The sequence below is a fragment of the Camelina sativa genome, chromosome 6 (assembly GCF_030686135.1).
Source record: "Camelina sativa cultivar CO46 ecotype springtype chromosome 6, ASM3068613v1".
Taxonomy (NCBI): Eukaryota; Viridiplantae; Streptophyta; class Magnoliopsida; order Brassicales; family Brassicaceae; genus Camelina; species Camelina sativa.
The window spans coordinates 17953490-17966233 of record NC_141885.1 but is presented as its reverse complement, the minus strand read 5'-3'; the positions used below and the strand labels follow the sequence as shown (position 1 = coordinate 17966233).

At 36.6% G+C, this 12744-nt stretch overlaps 3 protein-coding genes and 1 pseudogene across 3 annotated transcripts; 2 read left to right on the top strand and 2 right to left on the bottom strand.

Moving 5' to 3' along the window:
• Nucleotides 1–74: 74 nt before the first annotated feature.
• On the top strand, nt 75–558 carry LOC147942755 (protein RESPONSE TO LOW SULFUR 3 pseudogene; annotated as a pseudogene).
• A 549-nt stretch (nt 559–1107) lies between these two features.
• Nucleotides 1108–2748, bottom strand: LOC147942754 (chloroplastic import inner membrane translocase subunit HP30-1-like). The gene is made up of 6 exons (XM_087453233.1): nt 2336–2748; nt 2114–2229; nt 1830–1953; nt 1579–1727; nt 1443–1505; nt 1108–1336 (listed from the first exon to the last, which is right to left on the bottom strand). Exons 1-6 carry the CDS (start codon nt 2654–2656, stop codon nt 1306–1308), a joined length of 804 nt encoding a protein of 267 aa, XP_087309359.1. The 5' UTR covers nt 2657–2748; the 3' UTR covers nt 1108–1305.
• Nucleotides 2749–3112: 364 nt separating this feature from the next.
• LOC147942753 (uncharacterized) lies at nt 3113–3553 on the bottom strand. The gene has a single exon (XM_087453234.1). It carries the CDS (start codon nt 3551–3553, stop codon nt 3113–3115), a length of 441 nt encoding a protein of 146 aa, XP_087309360.1.
• A 3437-nt stretch (nt 3554–6990) lies between these two features.
• LOC104791177 (NAC domain-containing protein 62-like) lies at nt 6991–9632 on the top strand. The gene is made up of 6 exons (XM_010517003.3): nt 6991–7460; nt 7637–7917; nt 8013–8234; nt 8323–8613; nt 8718–8903; nt 9003–9632. The coding sequence occupies exons 1-6, from the start codon at nt 7283–7285 to the stop codon at nt 9204–9206; spliced, it is 1362 nt and encodes a 453-aa protein (XP_010515305.2). The 5' UTR covers nt 6991–7282; the 3' UTR covers nt 9207–9632.
• The last annotated feature ends 3112 nt before the right edge of the window (nt 9633–12744 follow it).

The window sequence follows — 12744 nt, the reverse complement described above, 5'->3', positions numbered from 1 at the left end:
ATTGAACCTGGACACTTTACAATTCCAAAAACCAAAACAAAAAAAAATGGCTATTAAAAGGATCTTCACAACACAGAGAGGGATAACAGTTTTAACACAGAAACAGCAAACACCACAGAAAACACTTTTATTCTTTAAACCACACACAAAAAAAAAAAAACTATTTAATTAAATGGGGAAAGGTGGAGGTTATGCGACGGTGGCGACGAAAGAGGTTGAGGAGCTACGGAGGAGGAACGGAGAGTTGGAGAGAGAAATGGAGGAGATGAAGAAACAGATGGTTCAGCTGTGGCGGCGGACCGTGGTAGCGGAAGAGGCGGAGGAGAGACTCTGCTCGCAACTAGCGGAGCTTGAGGTCGAGTCTCTAGATCAGGCGCGTGACTATCAGTCTCGTATTCTCTGCCTCATGGAGCAAATCTCTCGTCTCTCTTCTTCCTCCCTTGAAGTCGTTGTTACAAATTCATAGCTTGATGGATATCATTATGTATTTTCCATTTAGTTTAATGTTAAAAAAGAATGCAAAGAATTTTTGCATAAAATACTTACAATTTTTCATCATATAAACCTTATAAATTCGTGTCCAAAGAAAAAAAAAATGAACCCATAGTAACAATTTTTTTTCTTTAAATGAGCCCATAGTAACAATTTATTTTTTATGGGGGAAATTGAAATTATAGATTTTTCTTGATTAAAAACAGGGCAATATTGTTTGTTTATCCATGTAACGTTTGTGATTACAGAGATGAGAAGATATTTTGATCCCCGAAATTAATATTTTCCTTCATAATAGAAACGCATTAAAACAAGCCACGATTGTATTCATGTAACTTCAGTGATGACGACAATGAAAGAGACGTGTTAGAGAGTTTCTTCTTTCGTGGTCACACTTATTGTTAACAAAGAGACTTTTTTGATTTAACGATAAAATAATTAAAAGTAAATGAGAGCTTCACAACAGCAACATAAATTAGGTAGAAAGAGCATCAAACTATATTTTAACAAGAGTTTTATCCAATGCCTTTTTTGATGGTTGGCGAGTAAATTTGTATGAACCAACTATATAGATATAATCATCTTATTCTCATACAGAGCATAAATGTGTTTTCATTATTCTGAACCTATATAATCCATTTAGATTGATGACGAGAGTATTTTAAAATTTTAAAGAGAATCAAACATTGCTAGAGTAGTAGCCGAAGAATCCAACAAGAGTTCTTCCTAGCATGAGCATCTAAAAGTACAAAGACATTACATTTGTGTTTGATAGATTCTGGTGATGACCATCTCAAACAAAAGCCTCAGTGACTACTTTCGTTTGCCCTTTATCTCCGGGTCCCTGTACTCCAAACAACAGAGAATAATAATAGCTCGATCAAATTCAAGAATTCTACAGATTCCTCCTATATTTAATCGATGGAATAACAGAGAAATCGGATTCAAACCTCTGGATATGGTCTAGAATCATAAGTCTTGGCCCTGGTGGTATGCTCACATCTCTTAGCGCGCTGGATACAGAATTCACCAACTTTAATAGTTGCTACATAAACAAAATCTTGAATAGGATAATTTAGATTATACCTATCAGTGAGCAATGGCAATGTGGGATCTGTTAAAAGTCCTTTCTTGAAGTTCTTCTCGTATTTTTCTAGACCAAGCTGCACAAGCATAGTTCTTCCTCGTGTGTAAAACGGATCTTCAACGCTCGGTTTAGAGAATCTTTCTCCCAACTGAAGACAGAGAAGGTAAAAACAGGGTTAAGAGCAAATGCTAATAATATATATGGTTTCATGAGTAGCATTGGTGTCAAGTCTCAAATATGATTGACTTGCCTTAAAAAATATCCCTTGGAAAACAGCAAAACCAGCTGCAGTGGTGATTGCGTTCATAGGTTGTCCTTGCAAACCTTGGCTCACCAAAGAGTATGCAAATCCAGACCCTAATGCTGCCACTACGCTGCAAAAGTTAAATTAATACTGTCTTTAACACTCTTCATTCTCAATGATAACCAAACTCTCAAGACTAATCCCAAATTACAAAACCTTATCAAGACATCTACACACATAGATTAACAAATATTAGTGAATGAAGCAGCTCACAGGAATTGAAAACTTACGCAGACTCAATATCCTCTTTGCCTCGAATCCGCTTCATGACTGAAGCAATTCCAGCATTAACACCAGTAATGGCAGCAAAATTGCGAGCCTGAACCCAAGGTCCACCCACAAGTGCCTACAGATTCATTCACAGATCCCAATTCTCACATACCTCAATTACAACATTAACTTTATATGAAAAGATGGGGATAAGGGTTTTATATATGGGAGTGTATTAAAACCTGAGCTTGTTTCATGGAAGCTATGGCTTGAGGGTCAACGCCGCCAGCCTGAGGCATTTCAGGAGAGAGTGTTCCCATGAGACCACCAATGAAAGCTCCTTGGACACCGCTCATGGTTGAGACGACGGCGGCTTCCACTGGTATTGATTGTTTTGATAACCAGGTCTTGAAACCAGTTTCTACTTCTTTGAATTTAACCTGGAACTGCTGAATTGGATTCTGCTGATCGTTGAATAGACTCGCCATCGCCATCATTTCTCCGCCGCTTCTTCTCCGACTCTGATCTCCTCCTCCTCCTCCTCCGCCGCCGCTTACCCCCATATCTATTTCTCTCGTTTCGTTTCTGTTGCGAATTCTGGAGTTTTTGTTTTTTTCTTTCGGTTCTCTGCTTCTCGTCTTATCTCCCTCCTTCCTTCTCATCTCTCCCATTGGGTTATATACGATTTGTTGGGCCTTATCAGGCCCATTTGTCGTCTTTGCCACATTTGCTCAGTTCTGATTTCTGAAAATGCTCATTACTACATTGAAGTTAAATACTACGAGTACAAGAACGTCCAGAACAGAGTGGCAGAATTATGAAGTCTCTCCTACGTTAAATACTACATAGATAGTTCAACAATACTAAGATAAAGTACATCTTCAGACAGAGGAGCTAAGCCTAGTCTCTCTGGAAGAGCACATAAATATTATTGTCTCTTATTGCGTAGTTGAGATAAAGAAAAAAAGTAAGTTATTATAGATGAGATAAAATAAGATAAGCAAAAGACCAACAAATATTTAGTTCATCTCCATTCCATCTCCAGCTTGACTGCAGATTGGGCTCACAGCAGCAAAAGACCTCTCGAAAGGAGAAGAAAGAAACTGGACATCACGCTGAACACGCTTGACACAGCTTTCAGAAGGTTGACTCTCATCATCAAACTTCCTCCGGACTCCTCTAACCGCCTGCTCCTCATCGGAAGAGAGCGGGAATATCCTGCCACTAGCTCGGCACAAAGAGTTATGGTTATCATACAAAATCCTTTGGTTGCAGTTCTTGTCACAGACGTGACTCAACCCAGTTAGTCTGCAACGGTACATATTCCCACAAACATTCTCATTCTCGCATTTCCAATCACACTTGTGACACGGGTCGGGTTCATCGCTACCAAGTATAGCAGACAAGTAAATAACATTGGCCGCAGAACCAACCACTGAAGATTTTCCAAATACCTCCATTGCACTTCACTTCTCAAACCGTCTTCACACTCTACATAACCCACAAAAAAAAAAAAAAAACAGAATGAAACGATTAATATCTCTAATTGTCTAGTATGTCTATACACAATTCAACCGCTCAGAATAAACTTGCTCACCGGTCAAGGACTCTGATGGATACTCTCTTGTAGCGTCTTTTCCCTTCAAGAAGTCTTTTTTATTCCTCCTCAGAGGATGATCAGGAGGAAAAAATCTCCGATGACAATCAAACCAACATGTCTTCCTTCCATTCGGTAGATAAAAAAACTTTATATCGTCCATGCAAACTGGACAAGACAATTTACCATGTGTTGTCCATCCAGATAACATGCCATACGCAGGAAAGTCGCTTATCGTCCACATCATCACTGCTTTTAGGTTGAAATTTTGGCCCAAGGACACATCGTATGCATCGACTTCAGTAGACTACAACTCTTTTAACTCATCAATAAGAGGTTGGAGAAAGACATCAAGGCTAGCTCACGGATGGTTTGGACAAGAATTCAGAATTGTAAGAAACAAGTACTCAGCATCCATGCACATACCAGGAGGTAAATTATATGGCGTCAATATCACTGGCCATAATGAATGGTGACGAGACATCCCAAATGGATTGAACCCATCAGTACACAATCCCAAATACACGTTACGTGGTTCTTCAGCAAATTGAGGATTTTGTTCTTGAAAATACTTCCACTCCGCTGCATCAGACGGATGACTCATTTCTCCCACCTTTGCTTGGTGCTCGGCATGCCATCGCATTGCTGCTGCAGTCTTGTGACTCTGATACATTCTCTTCAATCTATCACCAATAGGTAAGTACCACATACGACTATATGGTATTTTGGTTCTGCGTCGGTCATTCTTAGGCTTCCATCTTGGTGCTTCACAAAACAAACATTTTCTTCCTTTTTGGCATCTTTCCAGAATAACATACAATTGTTTATACAAACATCAATTGTATGATATGGGAGTCCTAAATTGCGCATCAATTTCTCTGTGTCGTAATGAGAACCCGTAGCCTGGTTTCCCTCTGGTAAATAATCACTCAACATTTCACATACTGAATCCACTAACTTTTCACTCATATTATAATCTACCTTATTTTGCATAACTCTAGCAGCTAAAGATAATTGTGACTGACCTTCACGACAACCATCATATATTGGATTTTTTGCACTTTCTAACAAGTCGTAGATTTTTTTTGAATGGTTAAGTACTGGTTCTTCTACACTCTGATAACCCCCATCCCATTGATAGTTATCATCATAACCCACATTAGAAGGAAATGCATCATTCACCATATCCACATATCTATCTTCTACTACATTACCCACTTCCTCACTCCCACTAATAAATGTCGGATCAATAGTACTCGTTCCTATATCCATATTAATTTCTTCCCCATGCTTATACCAAACATAATAATCTGGCATAAACCCATAACTAAAAAGATGATTCCAAATTCTAGTCTCTAGAAAACGCTTCCCGTTTTTGCACCTACTACAAGGACAAAAAAACTTACCCCCGTTTTCTTGTGGAAAAGGCTGGCTATTTGCAAATTGCATGAACTGCTCCATCCCGGCTCTGAACTCTTCTATAAAAATTTTCCGTCATTATAATTGTAACTTCCTGACATTATTATAAATCTCTATATTTGCAACAACGAGTCTTTGCAAATCTCTTTATATGATCTCTTTTTTTTTGTGTTGCTTTGTGTTTCTGTGAGTGAGAAAAACGATTGGTGAGCTCAGTTTATATAGACATATTTAGCGACTAAAAAGTGACTATACTACGCAGTCACCAAATACAAGTACACCTACTTCGAATGCTAAAAACGTGTTTATATACACGTGTTAAGCGACTATTTAGGACTAAATTTTGCGACCCGCCGGAAATGTCGCAAAATAGTCGCCAAATTTCCTACTACTCAAGCAACTATCATTTAGTCGCTAATTTAGCGACTATTTTGCGACACGCCGAAATAGTCGCATTATAGTCGCCAAGTTAACGATTATTCTCATTTCGTCGTTTTTTGTTGCCATTTAGCGACTAATGTAGCGACTAAATTATTTAGTCGCAAATTAGCGACTAAATAGTGACTATTTGAGAATAGTCATAAAGCAGTCGCGAATTAGTGGATATGTAGTCGCTAAATTTAACGACTACGAATATAGTCGCCGATCGTAGTCGGAAAATCTGTGTTTTCTTGTAGTGCGTAAATTTAGAGATTTCTGTGTTTAAAAAGCTTCATTGGTATGGTCAAAAAAGTATGGAAGTTTCGTGGACCTCTCATCTATTGTGCTCTATTTTTAGTCGGTCGACTCGGTCCTAATACTAATACTTCGACGGAGAAATCAGATATATATACTACTACGCACAATATTAATTTAGTTAGGTTTCTTTGATTCTAGTAAATTAGAAAGAAAATATTATTTTGCCATATGTCACGATGCAATATGAAAATAATAATGCAGTTTTTTTTTTGCTAAAACATAGTTTTGCCGAATTACGTTTCATATCGACTTACATTGTGGATTTTGTTTTTTTTTTGTCGAGTGAGGAACCTTTCTTTCTTTTTTCTTTATCTTGTTTATGTTTGTAATACGTTAAGAATGGAGCTAATTAATTAAGTAAATGACAGTGAAGAAGATAAAACTTAAGTGAATAACAATAATGTGACTTATAACGCGCGTTTAAGAAAAAAAAATATAACTCTCAAATAATATAATAAATATATATTCAAAAACGTATCCAGTTTAACCATTTTGGTAAAATTCATCATCTCGTTAATAACCTTAGATCATGTACATATAGAAAATAACATGTTGTAGAAAAAAACACATCTAAAACTGTATCTCACAAGTTAAATGGCAATTTTATTCTTGTTCATCGAATGAATAAAATAGTCTGACAAGTGACAACATGCTTGTTGCAAGTGAGTCGTACATATGCATTAGAATCTGGGACTTTGTGGAAAAAACAAAAAAATGCATTAGAATCTAAGACAATGCACGGAAAAAAAAACTACTACTAACGTAGGATAGTGTGCTCCATGATCGTGTTGACGAGTTCGAGCAAACGAGAAACATTCAAAATCCAAAAAAAAAAAAAAACCCAAAAATGCTCAGAGAAATAAATATAAAAAGGCATTTCCAAAAAAGGTCAAGAAAAGCGAAACTTCCCACAGAACTCACAAACAAAGTGACATGCACCGAAGCTTCCTTTCCCGCTTCATCCACATGTCGTTATTTCATTCGTTTTATGACATTTTTTTTTAATATGGCAACCACTTTCTCAACTTTACCCCTTCCTCTTGCTTTAATATCCCAAAGTCCCAAAAGGGCAAAATCGTACATCAACACCACTAAAACGCGGAACGTACTTGGTATAGCGCGTGTAACACACTAAACCTCTCCACGCGCTGTTATCACCATCACCTCTCTCTTTATAATTTCTTCACAAAAGGAAAAAATCAAAGTTCACATCTTCTTCTCTTCTTCTTCACTTTACCAAAATCACCGATTCGAGCTTTAGGGTTTTTGTTTTCTGATATATTTTTTTTTATTGCTATCTTCTTCATCTTCTTCGTGATACCTTCGAATCGTATCTCTGATACTATCTATATAAACAATAATTCTGATTCGTAGTATCTGAGAATCTTCTTCAATCTTTGGGGTTCGATTCGTTCATAACAAAAAAGCCGATTCAATGAATCAGAATCTTGAAGTTCTATCAATGGATTCATTACCAGTTGGATTAAGATTCCGTCCAACTGACGAGGAGCTCGTCCGTTACTATCTCCGTAAAAAGATCAACGGCCACGATGGCGACGTTAAAGCTATCCGTGAGATCGATATTTGCAAATGGGAGCCTTGGGATTTACCTGGTAAACCCTTCTTCTTCTTCTGCTTCTTCTTAGAAATGTTGTAACTTTGGCGAAATCTTGAATTAGTTCCGATGTTTTTTTTATAAAGTCAGTAACTTTTAGGACTTTAGAATCTGTTTGATATAAGTTTAGTTTTGGTGACTTAGAGATTTGATTTTGTTGTTTGTTGTTTGTAGATTTTTCTGTGATAAAAACAAAAGACTCAGAGTGGCTCTTCTTCTGTCCATTGGACCGGAAGTATCCTAACGGAAGTAGACAGAACAGGGCAACTGTGGCAGGCTACTGGAAGGCGACAGGGAAAGACCGGAAGATTAAAAACGGTAAGACTAAGATTATCGGTGTGAAGAGAACTCTTGTTTTCCACGCTGGTCGTGCTCCTAAAGGAACAAGAACCAATTGGGTTATTCATGAGTATCGTGCCACGGAGAATGATCTTAGCGGTACTAATCCTGGCCAGGTAAATAATAATGCACACTCTGTAGATCTGTGACAGTTTGGAAAACTAATTTAGCTATGGAATCTTGATCGTTGTGATTGTGTTGATATATGCAGAGTCCGTTTGTGATATGCAAGTTGTTCAAGAAACAAGAACTGCATTTAGCAGAAGAAGATTCCAAGTCGGATGAGGTTGAACCTGCTGTCTCGTCTCCAACTGTTGAAGTATCTGAGGTCACTAAAACAGAAGACGTGAAGCCTTATGACATTGCAGAGTCTTCTCTTGTAATCTCTGGCGATTCTCATAGTGACGCCTGTGATGAGGCTACAACTGCCGAGGTGAAGACATTTTCTTAGTTATTTTTTTCTTAGATGATTGTCTTTGTGTCGGTTTGAAAACTAAATACTTTTTGTTTTTGACATGCAGCTTGTAGATTTTGATTGGTATCCGGAACTGGATTCCCTTGATTGCAAGCTCTTCTCCCCATTACACTCTCAATTCCAATGCGAGCTTGGTGGATCCACATTTCAGCCTGGCTCAAGTAATTTTTCAGGGAATGAGACCAGCAACTTCCAAGTTCAGACTCAGTATGGTACAAATGAAGTAGATACATATATATCCGAGTTTCTTGATTCGATTCTTCAGAGCCCAGACGAGGATCCAGAGAAGCATAAGTATGTTTTGCAGAGTGGCTTTGATGGCGCAACACCAGATCAGGTACATGAAGTTTCCTCAAAACTCATAATATTGTATCATTTTTTTTTTAATTCATTAAGAAAACTGATACCATAATTAACTCTTATTAATCTACTTGATTGCAGGTTGCGCCAGCTTATCAGCAGGGCTCAGCAGTTGGCATGAGCAACGATGTTTCAGTAACGGGGATCCAGATTAGGAGTCGGCAGGCACAATTCTCTGGTTGCACCAATGAGTATATAGCGCAGGGAAATGGCCCAAGAAGGCTACGTCTGCAAACTAACCTTAATGGGATTGACTCGAAGAGAGAGGTGAGAATAACACCCACCTTCTCATGAATTACTCTATTTCTTGGTTTCACGTAGCAAATTGGAATCGAACTGTGACACTAATATCTTAATGCTACGCAGGCTGAGGACACAGTTGGAGAAAGTATGAATAAAGGCTGCAGAAAGCTAATGAGAACAAAGAACAAAACCGGCTTTGTGTTTAAAAGGATTATGCCTCTGAAATGTTCTTACGGAGGGCTTCTTAGGGCGGCGGTAGTTGCAGTTGTGTTCTTGATGTCAGTCTGCAGTCTAACCGTTGACTTCAGAGCATCCGCAATGCCATGATAACTGGAACTTGCATCTGCATACCTTGAGAACTGGAACTTTCTTTTGTATATATAGTGCTCGAACCTGGATTTTGCTTTTGTTGTTGGTTTCAGGCTTTCGCTTTAACCGGTACCAGTTTGTAGGTTTACATGTAGTTTTAGGCTTGTAAACGTTATGACCTTATGCTATGAAGAGACAAAGGTCATGTTAGTTTGGTGAACCAGATGCAATATCTGGATGCAAATGTTTATTATTGTTCGTTTAGTAACAATTAGGAACTCATCTAGATACAATATCTGGATACATTTTAAAAATTCATCCAAAAAAACTGAATTTCTGGATGAGATTTTTTAGAGAGTTTGGATGAGATAAATTTATCCATAATTTGTAAAAGTTAAAAATACACCTATTTTAATTAAATAATTACAAAATATTTTTTCTCAATTCTAATATACATACAATTCTAAAATTCCAATTCTTCACCCACCAGCCTGCAAAATTTCATTTTTCCCTAAAACCGCAAAATCTCGTTTTTCCGCCAAAACCGCAAAATTTCGCTTTTCCCGTCAAACCGCAAAATCTTGTTTTCCTACCAAAAAACACAAAAACATGAAAACTCGTTTTCCCGCCAAAACCGAAAAATTACGTTTTCCCGTCAAAACCGCATAGTTACGTTTCTCGTCAAAACCGCAAATTACGTTTTCCCCGCCAAAAATGCAAAATTATGTTTTCCCGTCAAAACCGCAAAGTTATGTTTCCCGCCAAACTCGCGAAATCTCGTTTTCCCGCCAAAACCGCAAAATCTCGTTTTTCCGCCAAAACCGCAAAATTATGTTTTTCCGCCAAAATCGCAAAATCTCGTTTTTCTGCCAAAACCACAAAATCTATTTTTCCGCCAAAACCGCAAAATTACGTTTTTCGGCAAAAAAATGCAAAATTTTATTTTCTCGCCAAACTCGCAAAATCTTGTTTTCCCGCCAAAACTGCAAAATTTTGTTTTTCTACCAAAAACACAAAATCTCATTTTTAAATATTTATTTAATATATATGAAAATGACCAAAAAAACATAAGTAAATTTAAACCACTAAAACATATTCAACATAAAATAAAGGGCTTTTTAGTATTTTACATATATTGTATCCAGATACAGATATCAAATTACAAAACAAACATAATTGAATCGAAATACAATTTATGGATACATGAACCAATAACACAAACGAACATCATCTAAATGTTGCGTCCAGATACTGCGTCTTGATACTGTATCTAGATATTTTGTCTAGTTCACCAAACGATCAGGGCCCAATAACCTCTAGTTGTACTTGTTTGACTTATTAGAGTTGTTACATAATTAAAGGTTATGCTTAATCATATTTTCCTTTGGACTCTTTGACGATGAAGATATATTACATACAGTGGCAAACAATGATGATCAGTGCCCGCTTAAACATATTACATGCTCGTGGGCAAAAAAAAAAAAAAAATACCCCTTAATCATTAAAAAACTTATTATTTTTTTTTAGATTTTTTTGGTTTATATATATATATATATATATTTGTTTTGTGCCCTTCTAGCTTACAAATATTTTTTTGTGCCCCTTTAATTTACAAATTTTATTTTTAATGCTCTTTTAACTTATAATTTTTTTTTGGTGCCCATTTTTTTATATGTATATGTCCCTTTAATCTATGTACCCGGGGCGGTCGCACTGCCCGCCCTCCTAGTTAAGCCGACACTGATGATGATGATACCTTCAATATAAGAAGATCTTCAAACTAAACCAAGATTTCAAAATTAGTTGATATATATACTGTATTTTTTATGATAAAGCGTAAAGAAGAATCTTCTGAGAACAAACGAACCTCAACTAATTCATTGATTGTTAAGACCTTGGTTCAACTAATTCATTCAACTATTTCATTATATGCACAAGAAAGTTTAGACGACAACAACAGAGAGAAAAATAAAGAGTAAAAACATGTCATCTCACCTTGTACAAAACTCGTACAAATGAGATGACAAGTCGTATAAATGAGACTTGTCATTTATGACTTTTATCACAATCATCATTGCGTAAGAGATGAGGGCAAAAATTGTGGATTCTAGCCAAGATTGAACATTATGGTTCAACGCATTCATATGGCACCACCATATATGGTTTCCACACACTCGAGGAAGTTCGTTAACGTGACCCCAACCAATAGATTCACATTTTCCTTGAGAAAATCCACTTCTCGTTGACATTTGAGTATACTCAACCGCACAAAGAAGACCATCCGTACAAAGATGACTGGGAAGAGGTGAAGTCTCCAGCGAGATGGCAGTTTCGAAAGCGATAAAACGTCGTGGTCCCGTGGATCAGAATAAAACGGCGCCTCTATGAATCAGAATTAAAATCGTAGACATCAATTTTAACACGTGTTAGCACAAATTTAATGATATTTTATTAATTTCAACATGTCCTTTTTATAACCCATTTACTATATAACTGCATTATATAGTATTTTAAACTTTTTTAATTTTACATATTCGTAATATTTTAAATTTATTAAGTTTATATATATTAATTATAATATTTAAATAAATATCGAAGTTCTACTTAGTTAAGAATCAAAGCTCACAGATTTTGGACAATTAAATTGTTGTTTTCTTTAGATGCAAATGATTAATAGATATATTATTTTCAAAACACAATAGAATATGTGGTAAATATATCATAGTTTTTGTTTCCATATTTATTTTGCTGTAATTTTTTTACTTGGAATGCAATGTAAAATATTTAGGAAACAAAAGCTGAAGTAATGCTATTTTAGAATTTTTGGAGGCATTAACTTTGTGAAAGTACAAATAAAAGGGTAAAATCTAAAATTTTAATAATGTATGTATAGATATAAAATAATCAAATTAGTGTAAAATTCTGCCAAAAAAAGAAATAGCCTCGAATGGGTTGTGTTTAAAATCTAAAAGGCCCAAATTTAAAAGCCCATTAAGAAAACGAATAGCACGTGAGCAGCACAAGCAAAGCGCTTCTTCTTCTTCTCCAGTCTTTTTCGTTTACTGGGAATAGATTTTAAACAAAATAATGAAGTAAAAAAAAAAAAAGGTTTCACTTTCAGCTATGGCGATTTCGCCTTCCTAATTTAGCGCGGCCTACTCACTAGTCTTCTCTGCGGTCTCCGCGTTGCTTCTGTTTCGTTTCCAGTATCGATTTCGTTGATTGAGGACCTCACTGTGTAAGTCTCGAGAGCCTGAGTATTTATTCCCGCTTGATTCAAAAAAAAACTTAATTCAGTCACAAGTGTTTTTGCTTGATCCCATCTTCAATAGTTCTTGTAGTTGGAACCATCAAATATAGCCTCTTAATTTGATTATTTCTTTTTCAACTACCAACGGAGAGCAGTGAATTAGGGCTTTTGCGAAAAATGGGGTCAGAGGGAAACATGAAGAACTCGGTTGTGACACAAGTAAGCATTGGTGGATTTGGTGAGTCCACTACTGCTAAACAACTTACAGATTACCTCGAAGACGAAGTAGGACTTGTTTGGCGATGC